The sequence below is a fragment of the Argiope bruennichi genome, chromosome 11 (assembly GCF_947563725.1).
Source record: "Argiope bruennichi chromosome 11, qqArgBrue1.1, whole genome shotgun sequence".
In the NCBI taxonomy this organism is placed as follows: Eukaryota; Metazoa; Arthropoda; class Arachnida; order Araneae; family Araneidae; genus Argiope; species Argiope bruennichi.
In genome coordinates, this window is record NC_079161.1 from 11,080,689 (window position 1) to 11,101,829 (window position 21,141).

The window sequence follows — 21,141 nt, forward strand, 5'->3', positions numbered from 1 at the left end:
TGAATACATTCATTGAAATTGAATGATATGTAAAGGAGAAATACGAATAATATTTATTCTATTTTTTGACTGTATTATTCAAGTATACTTTAGGGTAAACAATATTTTTTTTCGGTCTTCAGTAAAAACAAATTTCTTGGCTGTCCAACTCGTGAGCATCCAATATACAAATGACCATGTGAGAAACAAGGATTTTCTAGGTTCAAAGCAATAAGTTGGCATCTTTTATCGCCATCAGGTAAACAGTACGGCAGCGCATAAAATACAAAACAAACAAAAATTCAATTTTATATATTCGATGTCAGCCATTTTGTGTTGAAGGCTTCGATAAATAATCCTTTTATCCGTGCTGTTGTTTGTTTGCGTGTAACAGCTCAGAAGTACACCTTTATTGCGAGAATGTTTTGAAAAGACAGCTTTTGCGGATTTTTTGAAATCTTTGTCGTAACTTCGGTCATTTAAAAATGTTGTCATAGGTTAATGCATTTGTTAACTTTAATTTTTAAATGAGGTAAAAACATTTTCATATTTATCAAATCGAATAGAATAATTCTTTTTTCTTTTTAGAAAGTTGGAACTTTATTATCTTCATTCTGTTCCTTAAGTTAACGTTACGTTTAATCATAGATTTTCTATTTATTTTCACTGACATGCGCAACAGAGCATCGAAATCTTTCTCGGTAGCATAAAGGCTTCCATTGCAAATAACAAGCCTTTTGCTCATTCCGAAATCCCCTCTAATTGTCCATTGTTGAGCGAGACTTTTTCACGTCGAAATGCAATAAGAACATTTAAGAGGCCTTTTATTGGCGGCGGATAATGAGCCATTCGCCGAGCGAGCTGCTGTCATTTTGACTTTTATTGAGTATCTCAAAATGTTTCAATTGGAACGCGGTGGTTGGTTTAAAATGTTTATTGGTTGCGCCGCTGTTCTTTCTCTCCATTGTTATGACATTTTAAATGGAAATGTGTGCTAACCAAATGCAATAGTTTATTTTATTGGTGTTTAAATTTTATAATTCGCGTGCTCTTCTGTTTTAATTTGTTTTCAATGCGGGTTGCGTGTGACGGATTTTGTATCCATCATGTTAATCAACTGTGGCAAGGACAATGGTACGAGGGGTAAATTATTGTGCTTTTCCCGATCCTCGTATTATTATGAGGAGGGTGGATTAAATTTCTTTCTTTATATAATTATAAGTTTCCGCAATAAAATTTTATTGCGCTAGAATTATTAGGTTGTTGGTTGTTTTATTGGCACAAGAGCCAGAATAGCCTATACTGCGCCAGACGTATGGTTAATAATTTTTTTTTCTAATACAACCTAAAAAAATTTTTTAATAAGAATAAAAGATGCATTAAAAATCGACGTTAGAATTAAAACGAAACGGTGGAATATTGAACAAATTTAAAATTATGGAGTTTAAATGGAATTATAAATACCAATTATCCTAATGAATTTAAAAAGGTTTTTGTGAGGATTCTCTCCCAACAGTGATGGCATGTCTAGTGATGAGGAGTTAAAATACCGTAAACGATGAAAATTAAAATCAGGACATTGAATAAAAATATGACGAATCGTTAAAAGCACTTGGCATCTCGAACAGAGAGGAACTGGGTTACCAAATAGAAGATATTTGTGAGTAATACGAGTATGACCAATGCGGAGTCTAGTCAGTTTGACATCGAGCTCACGCATTGGATGAGAGGGCCAGGATGTAATTGTTGGTTTTATGCTACGCAATTTATTATTTATCTGCTGGTTCCATGATTGTTGCCATAACGAATGAATGTCTTGAATAAAAGTTCTTAACGTCGGAGAAGGGTATTTTATGCTGCATAAACAAAGATCAAAGAATTATTAGGATTAGATAATGGCCGCCTTTTGGCGACCCTTTTGTTCGCCCAGTATATTGGCTTTTTAGGCTGTTAAATTATTTTTGGAATATATATTTTTTAAAAACATTTCACTTTCGCATTTGATGTTATTGAAAATTATGAATTAAATTAAATCAGCTACCTGCAAATTGAAAAGTGTATATGTTACTGTTAAAGCTCGAAAACCGTTAAAGTTCAAACATTTATTTCTCTCGTTTCCTTTCCCTACTCCTCAATTGGCGGCTCAAAATGTCGCCAGTCTTTGGATTGCACTAATAAGAAAGCATAATTTTATCACATATTTCACAAATCCATTTCCTTAATTGCAATAATATGTTAAAAATTTGATTCTTTGTATATTGAAGCTTTTCACTTGATGGATGATTGATTCTATCAACTAATGCGTTGATTGTTCTACTGTTTTAAATTGATTCTTTAGAGTTTAAAAAATAAATTAAAGACAACATTTAATTTAAGCCTACAGAAACGTTGCTTTATTCCAGAAAAGATCTTATTTTCACTTTAACGAGTACCGAGTATGTAGTTTGACAGATTATCGACATAATTCGCAAATTACCTTGGTAGTTTGAGAAATGAAAGTTTTCTGCACTTTAACGGATAATCCTACTTAATGCGCAGATTAGCTAACTAATCTGCAGATTAATTGTTTTCTTCAATTTAGCAGTAACATATTGTTACGAATCTGTGATGCTGCTTCCCAGCATAGTTGGTTCCATCATCAGAAAGACTGTTTTACAGTCATCTGTATTGGACGGAGTCCGTGTGTCGAGTCGGAGGTCCCAGAGCTTGGCGACAAACTTAGCGACCATTTGGCGACTTGGCGGCGACTTTGGCGCCAAAATAGATTATACCCGAAACATCGAGAATTTTCCCGATCCTTCCATTAGGAACCGAGATACGCCTCGAACGTTCCTGATTGGTTGAGAGGCTTCTAGCCCCGCCTCCTGAGGCCTATAAAAGGAGGCAGTCTGCAGCTGCCGGGGTGGTAGTCGGAATCGACGGTAAACAACGGGTCTTCCAGAGATTAGCAGAGCAGCGATGGAATCAAGCTAGTGCTGAACTAAGCTGTGCGCTACTGTCTTCAGTAGAGTCTTGTTGTGTGCTGCTGTGTGCCCGTCTCGACTGAAGATAATTGTCTTCTCCATGCTGTAGATAGTTGTCGTCTTTGTGCTGTCCTGTGTGTCGTAGTGTCAATAAACGTGTTGTGTGTTCGTCTACTGAAAGGATTGATCTTTGTGCTGTGTTCATCTTCATACCATACACAACCACTAAATACACACAAGCAAACGAACCCGATGGATTAATAGTGATAGAGGGAAATCCGTAACAATATGGATTACGAAATAAATGTGGAAGTGAAAATCTTACAACATAGTTAAAGATTGACAGCAATATGCGATTGAATGCTTTGATGGATGAGTTTGAATTCGATCATAGCATTTAAAAACATTGTCTCATATTGTGTATCAAATTCAAATAAAAAAATACTAATAAAATGAAGAGAAAAATTCTGCGGAAACAAAACTGATATCATTAAAAAGGTAATTTATAAGTAAATAAAATTGATTCTTAAATTATGAAAATATATTCTTGGAAAATATGAACATCAGTTTTTGTAAGCAAGTTAACTATTGCCCATCTGGTAATAGCGATCTATTAAGTTCTCTATTAAAAGCCTATTTCTTGATTAATTTTATATCTTCATTCCTTTAATTGATGACACAAAACATTTCCAGAACATATTTAGTAATATTTTGTTAGTCCGTTAATTAGTACGCAAAGCGTTGAATTTAATGCAGTTGTAAAAACATTCAATGAAATTCGTATGGCCTGGTGGTAAGGTCTCGGCTTCAGAATCGGATGGTTTCAAGTTCGAGGCCCGATTCCAGCGAAGAATATTCATGTAAGAGGGCCTGGCGCACGTTAAATCCGTCGAGGCTAAACTTCCTCCCACTGGTGTGGTGCGGAAGTTTGGAGAGGGGGTACCAACTCAGATGTCGTCCTCGTCATCTGACCGTGGCTCAAAGTTACCAGCTCACCCCCAAAGTAATTAGTATTGCTTTAAAACGGGACGTTAATATAACTAACTAAACTTGTGACTACAGTTGTAGTACTGTGTCAAGTTTCGGTTCGAATTCGTTGGATTCGATTCGATTTTCAGATACTATTAACTACATATGTACACACACACACACACATTGCGTACCTTTTTTGGATTAATTTCACTATCTGTTTAATGGTTTAAAATCGGCCTTGAGAAAAGTTATAGATCTAATAAAATATTTATGTTAATCTCTGACATAATTTTATAAATGGTTTTTTTTTTTTTTTTTTTTTTTACTAAAACCTTTAATATTTATTTAAATTCCGTTCAAATTTTTCATGATTCTTTTGTATTTTATTTCCTGCAAAGTATAAATTTAGTTTAAAAAAATGTAAACTGAAAGACCGTGAACCATGAAGAGAAAAAAGTATTCTTCAAAATGAAGCTTAAGGCTTATATTTAATCTTACAACGCGATTATAATATTTATTTAAGACGAACGGTGGCATTTATTCTTACGACTGTCCAGGAACGCGAAATATTCGTCTGAAACGGGAAAATGCGATTGGTAACGCTCGTAATAGAATGAAGACTTGAAAGCGCGAATTTTTATTGTCACTCTTATTTATTCTGATAATTTTTTTTGATGCGAGATGATGAGTTGGCAGATTCTTTTGACAGCGAAGTAGCTAATGGGATTAAGGAAGGGACGACGCTCGCCCGCTGTCTGCTGAAGAGCTTTCCTCTCTTTTAAGAAGCGCTTCTTCTTTTTTCATGCCTCGGGGCTTTTCTTTTCACAAATTGAATACTGCTAGTCCTCTATGGAACGCTTTTACTGAAAGGAAGATTCCCCCCACCCCCTTCCAAGGACTTGTTCTGAAAGGTACGAGGAAACGCTTTCAGTGTGTAAATGACACGTTTGCTTAGCTGGCAGTGAGGAAAATTGCGATTCTGAAATGGTTCGGGGTATTGTGTTGAAATCGTGATCATGTAACCGTTTAGGGGGTCGTTTACTTGATTGTAATTGTGTAATGAATTCTTTTTATAACTTGTTTTACAGACTAGTCTCACCTTTATTTACTAAAGGTGTTCTCCCTAATATTTTCTTGAATATTTACACGCTAATTCACGTTTTATGTTTAGCTTTATTTTTACTTCCGCGTATACGAAATACTCGCTTCGGTAGGACATGTACTAAAAATGGAATGATACAGAGAAGATTAGCACGGCCCCTGCGCAAAGTTGCGAAGCATTGCGCATTTTTAAACCTTCCATTGATATCAGGTCTGTTCTTCCCATACTGTTCAGTTTCAGTATACTGAGACGACCACTTTTCGACGATTCTGTCTCACTAAGGGGTTAGACGCGGAAGGATGTAAGCAATACTAAACCGGAATTAACTTTATTGCTAGATATAAACATCTCTTTCCTCTTATTTCTACTTTGTCGAATTAAACTCATCCTAATGCAAGCGCGGCGGGTTTTAGAATCCATTGGCAAACAAGACGAGAGTTGGTTTTCAAACTGACTCAACTCCATATAGGACACACACGTTTCACCTATAAGCATCTCCTTTTTAGGGAACGGGCATCTAGGTGCCCCACGTGTCAGATTGATTTTATTGTAAACCATATTTTAATCGAATGTCCTGCTTTTAAATCTTACCGTATGCAATTATGTAAATCATCGTCTTTAACCATGCAAGACTTGGTGGGTGAAACATACCACTCAAATATTTTTACTTTCTTAAAAGTTATTCCATTCTTTTCTTATATCTGATTTACATTCGTATTTTTTGCATTTTTTCTTTTCCCATTTAAAAGCATTTATGGCATTGATGCCGCTTCTCAAATTTTTAACCAGAGCCATAGAAGACTTTTGCGCCATTAAACACCAAAACGGAACCGAACCAATTCTCGTATACAAAGCACACAAATCAAAAGTATTGTAAACGTAATCGAAAGTATTGTAAAGATTTCAGGTAAACGGATGAAATTTGCTTTGTTGTCTCCCCTATATTTTATACAATAAATTACTTTTGATTTTAAGCTTCATTTTTACTTTGTCGTTACAAAGTACACAAAGAGTTATGTGTATTGTAGTTGTCAGTATCGTAATCAAAAGCTATGTAATGCTTTGAGATAAACGAATGAAATTTGGTATGTAATCTCCCCTATATTTTACACAATAAATTACATTTGGCGCTAAGCTTCATTTTTACCTTCTCATATAAAAAGCACACAAAGGGAAGTATTGTAGTCTTCAGTATCGTAATCGAAAGCTTTGTAATGCTTTGAGATAAGCGAATGGAATTTAGTCTGTAGTCTCTAGCTTAAATTTGTAGGTTTCTATCACATTTTAAACGTAGTCCATTAAAAGGAATTATAATAACGTAAGTTAATGCCATAATTTTAAAACAAAATTTATACAGATTTAACATCTAAAGTGTATATAACTGCTAAATTTGGAATAAAATTGACTCTCTATCATCTGTGCTTTCACAAACATATAAAGACGATAACTCAAAAACGCAGACTTAAATAAATAAAATTTGGTATTTGATCTTGTCATTACAATTATTGCTAGGCTTCATATTTTGGTTTTCAGTCGATCAGAAAAAAGGCATCCAAAATATGCATTCAGTTTTCTAGTACTTGTGTATTATTTGAGGATAAATCGCCAAAAAGCGCCAGGATTAATCGCCAAAAAACGCACTTTAATAAACTCTTTCGTAACTATTGTTCGCCAATGGATATTTATTAGTGGTTGCACAAGAAAATTTCAGAGACCACTTCCATTAGTTTAAGTAAGATAATCGATTATTTATTTTTGACTTCTGGTTGTAGCTATTGGCTCCAAAATTTGATATGTACGTTAAATATTCTAAGTAAAACCAAGTTTCTTTTATTTTGTTTATTTTTTTTCAATAAAATACGGTCAAATAAGTTTTGCAATGTTCATATAATGATCATATACAAAGATTGAAATATATAGCTTTGCGTATGTGAATGCCCGCTTCCCTGTACTCACGAATAGCATTGCAGATTTGGTTCAAACTTTGGAACATATTTTCAGTTCTATTGATAAGCACTATGCTAAATCTCTTTCATAATGTTTGTTGAAATTTCCAGTTATCATATTCATATGGACACGTTGAAACAGGCAAAACTATTTCTCACATATTTCCTCTAAAAATTTTTTAAAAAATTGCAATCTTAGTGTGAAAACTGCGTAACAAATTGTGCCTAACTAACTAATTATGGCTTTTTCCCCTTCTTCACAGAAAGATGTAATTTCGAAATATGATCTTTATGATTTCAGAGAGGTCTAAATTACGTCAAAATTTCGACGTTGACATTTTTGTCGATTTCAACACTTACTCTCTATATTACTTATTTATTGCATTCCCACATCTCGGAAAGATAAAAAAAAATTTGTAATTATATTTTAAAAGTAACTAGTATTAATCTTTTTTTTTTAAATTTACTTCATTAGCTCATCAGAATTATTAAGAAAATTAATTCTCATGAAATTACAAAATTACTCTCTAAACTAAGTTTAAAAAATTGATTAAGAAGCCTATTCAAAATGAGATGTTGAGGTATTTGTTACTTCGGTCTGGTAAATAATCTGGTAAGATCTGAGTAATTACCCTCCCCCCCCCCAAAAAGAAAGATATTTGGTTGCCATTTATATGCGATAAAAATCTTTACTACAACAAATTCTCTTAAATGTCAATTCGTAAAATAAGTTTTCTCAATTTCTTTCGTTTACAATACAATATGTAGGCACTGTTTTTATTTTCACAAAAGAATACCATTGAATATTTTTTCTCTTAAAAAACACAAATACTAAAAGAACCCCCCGCCCCCTCCACTTCTTCCAAGGTCCTTTTGGAAAAAATGTTGAAATGTTTCCTAGGAGCAAATTATACGTTTGATATACCTGCAGTAAGGAAATTTCATTGTTCGAACTTTTGTGTGACAATCTCGTTATGTAATTGTTTATCACAGTTTTTGTGAAAAGAATTTTTGTGGTTTCATAAGTTAATCCTGCCTATTTTTACTGCATATGTAATTCTAAAAGATAATGAATAAATTGGAAGAAAACAGAAATAAGGAATAAGTTGGTGGAGAGAATAGAAAATCAATAATGACTTGAGCAAAATTTCAATAATCGGATTCATTTTTTTTTTTCTAAAAAGAAAAGCTATTATGACGTATTAAGATATAAGAATTTAATTGGAACTGAGAAAAAAAATTCTTATGAAAGGGCTTTAAATCAACACTGAATCTTTGCTTTTAATTAATTATCAAAGGTTTATCCTTTATTTAATGGAAAGATGTTTCATGAACTCTCTTTCCCCATTTTCCAAAATTATTAATTATTTGTATCAATTAGTTTAATGGATTTGAATGTTGTAAGTATCATAAACAATCAGTATTGTTGTTTTTGTTAACGCATAGGAATTTTTCTTTAAATAAAATTTAGCATATATAAAAATAATTCAATATTTCCATTATAAAACTGTAGTTTTTTTTTTTTTATCTAAAACTATCTATATTATAATGTTTATACAAGTTTATAATCACTTATCTTTATGGTCCAGAGAAAACAGTTCAAAATTAAATCATCATCAAGTTATCATAAGTGTGAAATTTTCAATAATTACAATAAATTTATGTTCATTTTGATATTTTTAAAATTAAAAAATAATAAATATAATTTGTAAATTTGAGAAATCTATTCATTATAAATGGTATCTTAATTTAAAAAAATGTATTACTCTCTGAAAAAAAAGTTGGAAACCGAAGCATATCGCTCATAAATATAAACGAGTATTTTTTTTTTTTTTTTTTTTTTTTTTGTGCGCCATAAAACAAATTTTGCTCCTGAGAACATAAATTTAAAAAATGAAATAAAACTTTTGTTTGAGGAAAATAAAATTTAAAAAAAAAACTATGTTTTTATGACTTTGTAGAGGGACAATACTCTTTGACTTTATTATGAGATAGATGAAAACAATAAATGAATTTCAGGAACAGTTATTTAATGATGTTCTAAGTTCCTCATTTCACAAAACAAAAACAAACACGAAAATACACGACACTCACTTTGAATGCTATCTAATAATGACCCCCAAGAAGGATCATGAGAAATATATTTGATGTTAATAAAGTAACGCCATCTGTTGTATCAAAAGAGAAGGTAGAAAAATTCTATAACCGCTACAACTTAAAAATTGAAAAATAATTCATGAGCTGTCGGCTTTTAAAACCTATTCATATTATTCATTGACGGAATTGGTAAAAAGGTCCTTGTTTTTATAAGGCTAAAATAGAGGGGTGGTGGTCTGTTTTAATGATAGGATGGAATATCCCAGTGCCCCATAAAGGATTAATTGTATTTTGATCAAAAGTAGAAGTTAATGTTCTAATTATTCTTTTTTTTTTCCCCTTAGGTCCAGACACATGGCCCTCTAAGTACCCCCAGGCTGGTGGCCAGCACCAATCTCCTGTGGACATCGTGACGTCATCCATTCAATCCAGATCTTATGACACTCCCCTCACCTGGAAATACGGGCCCGGCATCTGCAAAACCATCGTCAACACGGGCTGCGGATGGCGGGTCGATGTTCAGGGAAATGATTCGGGTGAGTTATCATTTATTAATAATCAATAAATAATAAAATATTATTCTGTTCAATTTTTTTAAAAAAAATAATGTATCGATACAACAGTTTAATTAACATTTTCGCTTCCGTACACCTCATAATTTATTTTTCTTTGTCGCTGGAACTTTTTGGGAAAGTATCTTTTAAAATGTATAAAGTCCTAAATTCAGGTGCGTGTGTATTTTTAAGGCTTCCTAATAAATCGCAAAAAGGAAAAAGCGAGAAAAAAAAGTCGTCAACCTTGGCGAAATCTTAGCATGGCATCTTATGCTTGATTGAGCTTGGCGTAAACTTAATGTCGCCTAGCCAACCCGGGATCCGTGAAAATAAATACCAAAATTTATTATAACATTAGACTTAGATTAACAACAAATTTAGCTGCTTTTTATGAAACTAGCCCCCTTTGACACCTGATTTGTTCGCTCAGAGTATTGAGTTTTCAGGCGGTTAAATGGTTAATATGAAAAGTATTAAAAAAAAATATTTCACTTTGTTCAATAATCTGAAAAACATAAATTCAATAGAATCAGTTTACTGCGAATTCAAATGTGTATATATGACGAAATAAAAGCGGAAGTGGAACTCCTGCTGCGGAATTAATGATTGGTAAAAACACACGATTGCATGTTTTTATGGATTGAATTCCAGCATAACATTTAAAAGCATTGATATAGGTAACTAAAGGGCCTCGTTCCCTGCTCATTTTTTTCTCGCCGACCCCACTGTTGTTCTCGAATCATGTACACAAGTTAGTAGGGTTTACTGAGGCATTGATTTCCTCCCTGCAAACAACAAAAGTAAATGGTAACAAGCGGTAATTTTTGTTTGTGGCGGCAAACAAAAAGCGCCAAGAAAACATTTCGCCAATTCGGCGATTTCAATCGTCAAACTATATAGCATGTGATTCGCATGTTCAAAATTTTTCGTAATAAATAATAATGCACTTGAGTATATTTTTATAATTTAGGGAAATTTTTTCTTGTCGCTTTTTAGTCGCCATTAAAACTGAATTATACCAAACATTTTTTTTTTTTTTTTAATATCATGATCAAAAAAGGTTAATTTCAATTAAAAAAAATATTTTAACATTAGTTAAAATTCAGTAGAAATCTCATTATAGTTTTAACTTTATTGGCAAGAATGAATTAAAACAAGAAATTAAGAAATTTGGTAAACGTCTACAATTTGGTGCTCCTTGGCGATTTTTTTGACGCCAAGTTCGGTAATCCAACAGTAACGTCAATGAAAACAAAGCATTATGGAAATCAGAAGTAGTGCTTCGTCGCTGAAATTTGTCGCCAATCGAAGGGGCCCCCAAATCTACACTAGAACCAAAAATTTTAAACAGATTAATTAAAACTTTCTGAAAACCGTTAAAAATACTTACTGATCCCTTACTTACTTTACTTTTTACATTGATTACTTTCATATTCCCTAATTTTTACTAAGAGCGTTCTTTAAAAACAATAATTTTAATGCTGTCTGTTTCTTTTAATTCCTGCTCTATGTTTAATTCTGGGCATCGTTACATAAAATTGTCAGTGTGAAAAGATCCGTTGGTCCTTTGTCATTAATAGTCCTTTGATCATTAATAGTCAGACTACTTTTGACACGACTCTGACCTTGTGACTTATTGACAGTCATGGCGAAAATTAGTCTCACTGGAAATGCAGTCTTTTCAATAAAAATAGCGTATCTACATCATTCTTTGAATCAGTAGTAATATAAGAACAATTGTGCATTTTTTGTGGTCCGCCTTCTCAACTTGCAAAATGTAGCCACTTTCTGACCACAAATCATCGATTCTTGATCAGATCAGAAATCAAGTTTGTGTTTGAAATTCTTTTTTCCGGATCGATTTAACCCAAAATTTGATGTAAAACTACATTTAAAGTCCCAAAATCACATACCAAATTTGATTTATTTAAGTCATCGCGTTTTTGAATTATTGCATTTACATGTTTCTGACAACACAGACCGATAAATGGTCAATCCCTTGTTGAATCTGGCTCAAAATCTGATAGATGACTTCACTATAGATATTAAACATGTGTATCAAATTTTATCTAGATAGCTTTCTTCATTTTGTAGTTGTCGTTGTCAATTTACATTCGAACAAACGGACAGGCAGATTTCCTCTGAACGGAGTTTTCTCAAAATTTGATAGAAATAGATGTAATGACCATTCACCAAATTGGTTACTAAATTCACCGTTTTTTAGTTGTTTTTGTCAGATTTGTAGACGGACAGACAGACACAATGCCAAAAGTGTGTTTTACGAACTCTGTCAAGTCTGAAGCTTGGAAATTCCGCAAAATCTCGAGTTCGAATTTTTTACTATTCTCTGCGTTTCTAAACTTTGTATATGCAGAAAACGCTGTTTTCAGTGAAGCTCGCAAGGGAAATATTTATTTAAATTCCTATTCAGTTTGGAAATGGGATTGTTTTTACGATTTTTGTAATAAAAGTGCAGAAGTTTTATTTCCATGTTGAAACCGATTGGAGTCGAAGCAAAACATTTGTTTCCTCGCTAAACGTGTTGAAAGTTGGATGGAGGAACAGCAAGTTCCGATCAATCATCAGTTCTCTCTCGCACCCGTGGGTAAACATCCAACAGCAGCCTGGACAGGTGTTGGCTGAAACCAAACAGAATTTATTTTAAATAAACTTACTTAGAGTTGAAAAATGAAAGACTGTTTTTTACTTTTTCGTATAAGTAAAGAGAAAGTATTGTAATCGTCGAAAAATTCGATATCGAGATTTTGACGAATCTTCAGATTTCAGACCTGTCTGAGTTCGTAAAACACATTTTTAAAAAAATGTCTGTACATCTTTAAAAAAGATAACTGAAAAACGCTTTGGGTAGACAGATAAAATATGGTATATATTTTTTACATCAAAATTGAGCATTTAGAGAAAGTCTATCTGGCTGTTCGAATATAAATCAATACGATAACTACAAAAAGAAGAGAGCTAGATGGATAAAATTCGGTACACAGATTTAACATCTATAGTGCATACGCCTGTGAGATTTTTTTAGTCAAATTCATGAATTTGTCGACTTGTATTTTTAACGCAATAACTCAAAAATACAATGACTTAAATTTACAAAATTTGTCATGAGATTTTGTGAGACAGTTGTAGTGTCATATTTTTGTTTCAATCGGTTGGGAAAATGCGTCTAAAACATAAATTCGATTTTCGGATACTAATAACCGCATACTAGAGATAAATCGACAAACTCTTATAATAGATGTTAAATGTATGTGCCAGATTGTATCCATCTAGCTTTCTTCGTTCCGTGATTATCTTGTTAGCTTATATTTGAATAGGCGGACAGACACACTTCTTTTGAATGTATTTTGCTCAAAATTTGATATTTATCTATAAATTTTGTATAAAGATCAAATTTTATAAATCATTTCCTTGCGTTTCGTTTGAAATATTAGAGTTGATATTACACAATTTTCTTATAAAATTCGACATCAACCTTGTTGTTTAATATATAAATGCGATAGCTTAATATACATTTTGGAACTTTTCATTTTAATGATCAGTTTATTTTTAGATTAAATATTCGCCATTTTCTGTATCAAAGAAAGGGATAAGTGATTTTTATACATCCTTGCTGAAACGTTAAATCTTTACCAAGTACAGTACATTTCCGAGTATCCGGTTCACGACTACCCGCTGGTGTGGTGTGGAGAGGGGGGTGCCAGCTTAGGTGTCGTCCTCGTCATCTGACCGCGGTTCAAAATGACGAGGTCCGTCCCAAAATAGCCCTCGTGTTGCTTCAAACGGGACGTTAATATAACTAAACTAAACAAACTTAACCGGTTCGCGACTATCCGGCCTAGTTTTCTTTTATCGCAATTAAATGAGGAAGGGAAGGCGCTGCAGAAGCATCATTTATTAAGAATTTTTTCAAAAACTAAAAACTGTAAGTTTTGACTTTTATCTTAGGGTTACCTTTTCATATCTGTGTAATCATTTATCAATGAAAAATAAAATCAGTTTGAGTCATTTTTCTTAAGAATTAGACCTACGATTTACGTTAACGTTTTGTTTATGTTTCCTGCATTTAAGTTGGGCATTACAGAATTTATGTTAAAATGTGAACAGTTTATATCCTCTAACTTACTTTTTCTCGAATAAATTCTTGAAGCTTGTAGTGCATTATATAAACTACCAGTACAGAGTATTCTATTTTAACCCGGCGCATCACCGGCAGCTGCTTTTATGATTCACCGGGCTGCGGTTGCGTTAAATTGGGCCGCGGGTGTGATAAATGGGGGGCTTAGTACTCAATAAGGAGTGAAAAAATACGTATTATAACATTGAATTTTGGTATAAAAACATTGTCTTCTAGTATTGGTGGGCAAAGAATTGAGAATAGAACTCCGGCCTATCTGGCCTGCCCTTCCGCCATATTAGGCTGCTGTAACGAAAAAGCTGGCTAGCCAGTGCATGTATTACGAATATTTGAAGAGGATAATAAACCAGCACGGATGATCCACTCACAAATTTCTCGCATTTCTTTATATGCAAGAAATTTTAGACTGCTTTTATTCCGTTCGTTGTCTTATTTAATGTAACAGTCAATATAGTAGCTTCTGAGCCATTTGGCGGTATGAATTACGAACATATGTGACCAATAATTTTTTGTTTGTTTGTTCTGTCCTTTTTTTGTGAAAATGGCATTTTTTTTTTCTATCTTCTTTCATTTATAAGTTTTTAAAGCTGCTCCTGATACGCCCTGCACTCGTAGTCAGTGATGCATCCGATTTAACGTCCATTTGATATTTTTCCAGAGCTTACCGGAGGCCCTTTGTCCGAGTCGTACGAGTTAGTCCAGTTCCATAGCCACTGGGGCAATGACAATACCTGTGGTTCCGAGCACACTGTGGACGGAAAAGCTTATGCTGGAGAGGTTCTTTTTTCTTTTCTTTCAATTTAATTCTGACATCTAAATAGAAATGCAAGCTGTGTTTTGTGTTTTGCTATTTTTTCCCTGATTTTTTTTAAAATTCAATGTGTGCGTGTTTTGTTGCAGCTCCACTTCGTCCACTGGAACAGAGACAAATTCCCGTCTTGTGCTGAAGCAGTTCCATCACCGTCTGGCCTTACTGTCATCGCTGTCTTCCTGGAGGTAAGACCTTCTTTCAGTCTCTCCTGTATTCAAATATCTTTTTAAATTCAAATGCTGGCAAGAGAAAAATAAACAAGGTCTATTTGGCCCGGATAGCCTGGTCCGGCGTTGGATCGCATCCCTTGGGTTGTGAGTTCGAACCCCGTTGGCCGAATACTCACCGTGTACATGGTGGTCGGTGCGCGTATAAATCTGTCGGGGCCAGAAAATCTTCCAAATCGAGACAATACCACTGGGGATACTGGATCAGAAGTTATCTTCTTTGATTCAGGTCTAAATTGCGATCTGTGGATGAGTGAATGAAGTACGCCCCGTGAAAAGGACTTCATTTGCATGAAGACGCATCAGTAGCTAAGACGTATTCTTGGCACTAGATTGCTCTACTGAAACAAGAGGCGCTAAAACTCTGCTGAAATCGCTGACTTCTTCAGTGAACTTGTCTATGACAAGTACCGTAAGCAACAACATCAAGTTTAAAATTGAAAAGACATTAAAAAGACTTTAGATTTTATATAAATATTAGTCAATATAACCGGCGTTGCTTGGGATTAAAATCCCCTTAGTGTAGTAAAATAATTTTAGGGAGTCCGGTATATAATGAAATAGTCAACAGGATCAATAACAAAGAAAGAATCTCCACGTGGAGAGTGTCTGGATATCTGCCATTGCTTTTGGCTGGATATTAGAACAAGGACAAAATGGTGCATTTTTAGAGTTTTGGTCAATAAAAATATGATTCAAAAGTCCAAAGAAGCCATAGGTGGAAAAATACGAAGGTGCGACTTACCATTAGTTTTTGTGCTTGCATAACTGGAGAGAAAAAGAGGCCTCTGGTCATATGAAGATGTCAAAGATCTAAGTGTTTTAAAGGAAAAGATCTAAACCATCATGGTGTATTATGGTACGCGAACAAAAAAGCATGGATGATATCATCCATTTTGTATCTATATTAACAATTTTACTTAGATATAATATGTACCACGATATATCACATCCTTTTATTACTTTCTCGTAATCGTAAACGATTACAATACAGTCGTAATATTATCGGTTTTGATGAAACTACATGTTTTAGACCTCCCTAAATTTGGGAGGGGGGATGTCATTATGTCTGTCTGTGATAATGATAACTACAAAACATTTCGAGCTAGACGAGTGAAATTTGATATACTCTCCTTATACCAAATTTGTAGATTTCTTTCCAGGCTTAAACAAAGTCGATTCTGGAGAAATATGACTGGCTGTTCGAATATAAGTTAACACGGTAATTACAATACGAAGGTAGTTAAATGTATGAAATTTGGTACTCAGATTCAGCATCCATTATGTAAGCATCTGTCAAATTTTGAGCCAAACCCAACTAAGGGTTAATCGTCAATTGAATTGTACTTTTAGAAGCATGTAAACGCGATAACTCAAAAATAAAATGATTTAAATATATAAAATGTCTTATGTAATTTTGTGACTACAATTGTAGTTCTATGCAAATGTTGTTTTCAGTCGGTTGGGAAAAACGAATTTAAAACACAAGTTCAACTCTAGTTATTATCATTATTGGATGCATTCATTTTTCATACAACCAGTGGCTAAACACGCACACACATACAGAGAGAGTGAGAGAAAACCTTATGCATTTAAGAGGGAGGGCAAAAGGAGAGGGGTGTTTTTTAATTTGCACATTGATAAGAGACCACACTTTTTATTTATTAATTGATTATATAATTTTTAGTAAATATAAGTGAAATAAATTTATAAATAATGTACGTAATAAATTGTGATCACAATTCGCGCATGCCATTCACGATCAAAATAAGATGTACACCGTATTTTTATATGTGCTTCTTGGTCAATGATCATTGAACATTTCGTCATGTAAAAACATTACTAAATTTTACTGCCTCTTTTTTATTTTATTTTATTATATGACTTCATTACATGCTAGAGGCAAGACTATGCAGTATATCGTTGTATTTCACTGTATATCGTCATCAGTATGTTAAGTGACTGTCATTTTTCACGCAGGAAGGCGAAAAGAACCCTGAGATGGACAAATTGTGTGATGTTTTGTCCAAGATTCCATCGAAGGATGATAGAACTGAATTACCCGAAGATTTAGACCCGGTTGCCATGTATCCCGGTAAGGCCAGCTCTTACTCTTTTTTTTTTTTTTTTTCATTGATTGCTGTATGAATACTATAAAGTATTGACAATACTGGAAATTCTCAATTTTCGATGCTAACTATAAAATGTACGTAAAAAAAATACTTGAATATTTTAAAACAAAGTATTTTGATTGTTAGTATTATTATTATTATTATTTTGCAGTAATTTTAATCTTAGAAATGATAATCTACACTGTGTTAGTTACAAGACGTTTGATAAGTTTTGTCCAACCTTTTATATTTCAATGCTTTAAACACATGCCAGTATTGTTATTTATTATCCTGTCTTTAATCCATCTGTCAGTTACAACTTTTTTCTCACAAAGGGAGGGCACTGAGTGGAAAATTCAGTTTGAGATTAGACTTTGTATATTATTTAAGATTACTGCCTGTATTATATGAAAAAGCGAATTTACGGGAAAATGTCCTTCAAATTTTTGTCATAATTTATTAATTTGTTCTTGAACAGTAGTGAAACAGCAAGGATGAATACGAAACAGTTGGCCTTCAACCAGTTAGTTTGAATTAATACTTTTTCCCCCCTTCTAATTTCTGAAAAAAATCATTCCAAATTAAATTAGCAAACACACTTTTATAAAAATACTAGCCGCCTTTAGCGACCAGCCGGTTCGCCAATCTTAATGTTCGTTAAAATTTTAATAATTAAATATTTTATGCAATTTTTACTTTAATATCTTCTTCATCAAAATATTTTAAAACTTCAAATTTTGATTGTGATATAATTCATTCATAATATTATAAAGGCCTTCAGTCATAACGTAATATGTATCTCTCATTTTCTGTTCGCACCCGTAGAATTTATGCTTTAAATTAAAGTAGAAAGAATTAATCTTCAATTAATATAATAATATTTTTTACTGAAACAAAGCATTTTTTTAATAATCTGATTACTGAAAATAGAGTCACTCAGCGTTTAAACTTTATGGGCACTAAAGAATATCTTTTTTAATTTATGTAATATTTCAAGAGTTTGTCAACAAAATTTTCTCAGATTCATTATGAGCAGATCGATTAATTAACAATGTTTAAATTTAAATGCATCAAACACTAAGAAAATAAAACGAATCGTTTAAAATAAACGGTTGAAAACAGGTTTTAAAAAAACTACTTAAAACTATAAGCATATACAAAAAATATATAACTAACATAAATACAATTTACTTACAAAAGCATGCGACTAACTCAAAAATAATTTAAATCATCCATTGATAACGGTTGTCATGGCAACAATCAGAACAGAATGCGCATGCGTGAATTTTCTTCCCCAGTTACGTAACGCAAATACGTGATTTTTTTCTACGCCAGTTGGGGTAACGCTATGCGGATTAGAAATTTTTAATTTCCTTCATTCTGTTTTATTTTAATTCAAAAGTACTTCAGAATGAATCTGAAAGATCGATTCATTAACAATGTTTAATTTTAAATGCATCAAACATTAAGAAAATAAACAGAATCTATTGAAATAATCCGTCGAAAAATTTTAACCCTAGCCTCATTACTGTTGGGAGAAAAAAAAAATTGAAGCCTTTCTCATTTGGCGGTGGGGAAAATGGAAGATTTTTTTGGCGGAAAAGTTGGCGTTGGGGAAAATGGAAGATTTTTTAGGAAAGTTAGTTTTTAATTAATAATTAAAATTCTAATTAAAAATTCGAAAAAAGGAACCCCAGGTGCACATTCCCAACCTCCAAGGTATACATGTGCCAAATTTGGTAGCTGTAGGTCAAACGGTCTGGCCTGTAGAGCGCCAACACACACACACATTGAGCTTTATTATAAGTATAGATTAGTAATTTTTATTCATGAAATATAATTGTTCGTTCATATATTTGAATAAGAGTAAAAATTTAATTTTCGAATAAATAAATAAATAAATTATTATAAGGGTTGCTCAAATGAAATGCGAACAAGCTGAATGAAAAGAATACCTTTATTGGTAATCGAAAGAAATTGCCATGGGCGTTGTAACACAAGTTCCATCGTTTAGATAGCAGGTCGATACTTTTGTCGCAGAAAGATGGTGGTTGATTCTTGAGAAAGTCCTACACAGCTTCGTCGTCCGAATGGAAATGTGTCCCCTGTAATGCTCTCTTAAGTGCCGAAAGATGTGGAAGTCACAGGGTGGCAAGTCCAGACTGTTCCAACACTTCCCAAAGGAATTTTTTAAGGTCGTTTGGGTTTCTGGGAGGCGTGTGGGCGGGCATTGTCATGGAGAAGGATCACTGCTGTTTGAGAAAGCCTGGCCGTTTGCTTTTGATTACTTTTCGTAGTTTCGCCAGAGTAGAGCAGTATTGTGTTGCATTGATAGGGCTCTCTTGGGATTGGATAAATAGCCCTAGTGTTGCTTCAAACGGGACGTTAATATAACCAAACCAAACCAAACTTGGGGTTGAAAATCAGTCAAGAGTGGTCCACGGCAATCGAAGCGTCAGAAACCGTATTACCGCTCGTTGTTCCGATCTGGACGCATCCATGTATTGCACGACTTTATTTTCGGTCAGCTTCCTCTACCACGAACAGCTTTCACTGTTGAACACCGTATGCAGCACCTCCTACCTCCCTTCATATCCTGATGCTGTTGTAGCTGCATTTATTCTGACACAATCGCAAGTATCTGCATTTTGGACAACCCTTATATAAACAGGTCGCTTTTGGATACCGGCTAATTCGCCAGGGATATTGGTTATCTTTAATTCCATTTTAAATTGTAAAAATGTAATTTCGTGTCCATGTTTATGCCAAGTTATCTGGCATTGAAACTGTGTTATTTTAATCGTCTTTCATGCATTCTGTTTATTGCGTGCAAGAACCTTTCTAATGGAAGGTTCTTGTTTCTTCAAAGGAGACCAGTGTTAAAGCATCATAGCGATATTAAAAATTGCAATTTCATCTTTTACTCGTCTTTCAAACTATACAGATGTTAAACAGAATCTATCTTCTTCAAGTTTCAACAATGGAAGAAAATCCTGCGATTAAATATTTGATGAAACAGATTCCCTTTTTCTCTTTCTCTCTCACTGCATGTGTTTCTGTTGGCGCTTATAAACCGCACCGTTTGACATACAGCTATGAAATTTCGCACATACATACTTTGGAAGGTGGAAATGTGCACTGGAGCGATTGATTTTTATGAAATTTTAATTAATAAAAAATTAATTTTGCGTTTTTTCGCCATAATTTCAGAAAATATATTACTACACAAAAATGAATTTCACGCCGTTTCAAAATTTTAAAACATTGCTCTTTATGTTATTAATTTAATGTTCATTCATATTTTTCCTGAATATTAGCAATTTTTTTTATTTTAAAAAATACTTTTTGCCTAATTTCCAACGATAAATTATATTGATGCAATGAAATTCGAACCGTTTTTTTAAATCAAGTGTTCCATCGTGTGTTTTCTTGCATTCTTTGAAGTTAAGGAAGAAAGATTATGTTTAGCATTTGTGTTGTCTACAAAATGAATAAAAAAGTGGTTACAATTGCGCCGAATTTAGATGATGGATGAACATCATATTTATATATTTTAGCGTTATGATATCATGGGTTTGCTGTTCGTTGGAAAGATCCATTTAGGCAATGATCAGAGCATGTGGAAGACAATTAAAATAACATGACTATAATATCTGACCAGTTGAATGAATCGTGATCATGAAGTTATATTTTAACGATTCAACTGAAATTAAATATAACCAATAACCTGATGTATCAGTTGGTCGTCGAAGTCGTCTAGTGAGAAAAAAGAAAGGCTAATATATCACGAAAGTCAAACGAAGTGAGCACTTACGTTTTTAAGATGTCATGGAATTTGACTTTATTTGGATAGTTCATTTGTAAATTGAACAGATATATAAGGCTACTAAAATAATACGGCTTCAGTATCAGACAGTGTGACAGAAATTGTCGACATGAAGTTATGTCTAATCGATTTTATTGAAATTAAATAAACCTGTATTCACTTTGGATCAGATGGTCGCTAAAAGCGGCTAGTGTATAATAACTATGATGCTTTTATGAAAATTTTGAATAATTGAATTTAAATAATTCTAGATTTTTGTTTTGACTTCATGGGACTGTTTTCTGACATAGCTATAAAGTGAAACTATTAATCTATTAAATTCATAGACATAGGGTCCTTCACTTTTCAAGAAATATCCTGTTTTTTTGTTACACATATATATTTGTCCCTTATTAAT

The 21,141-nt window shown here is 33.2% G+C and overlaps 1 protein-coding gene and 1 pseudogene across 2 annotated transcripts in view; both read left to right on the forward strand.

The window, feature by feature from the left end:
- LOC129956902 (carbonic anhydrase 1-like) overlaps positions 1-21,141 on the forward strand; it is a 92,301-nt gene that overhangs the window by 62,638 nt on the left and 8,522 nt on the right. For both annotated transcript variants that reach the window (XM_056068914.1, XM_056068915.1), the window contains exons 2-5: positions 9,404-9,595; positions 14,428-14,546; positions 14,670-14,765; positions 16,788-16,902. In XM_056068914.1, the coding sequence (XP_055924889.1) occupies positions 9,404-9,595; positions 14,428-14,546; positions 14,670-14,765; positions 16,788-16,902 (522 nt within the window). The remainder of the gene's footprint in view (positions 1-9,403; positions 9,596-14,427; positions 14,547-14,669; positions 14,766-16,787; positions 16,903-21,141) is intronic.
- On the forward strand, positions 5,113-5,206 carry LOC129957972 (U6 spliceosomal RNA; annotated as a pseudogene).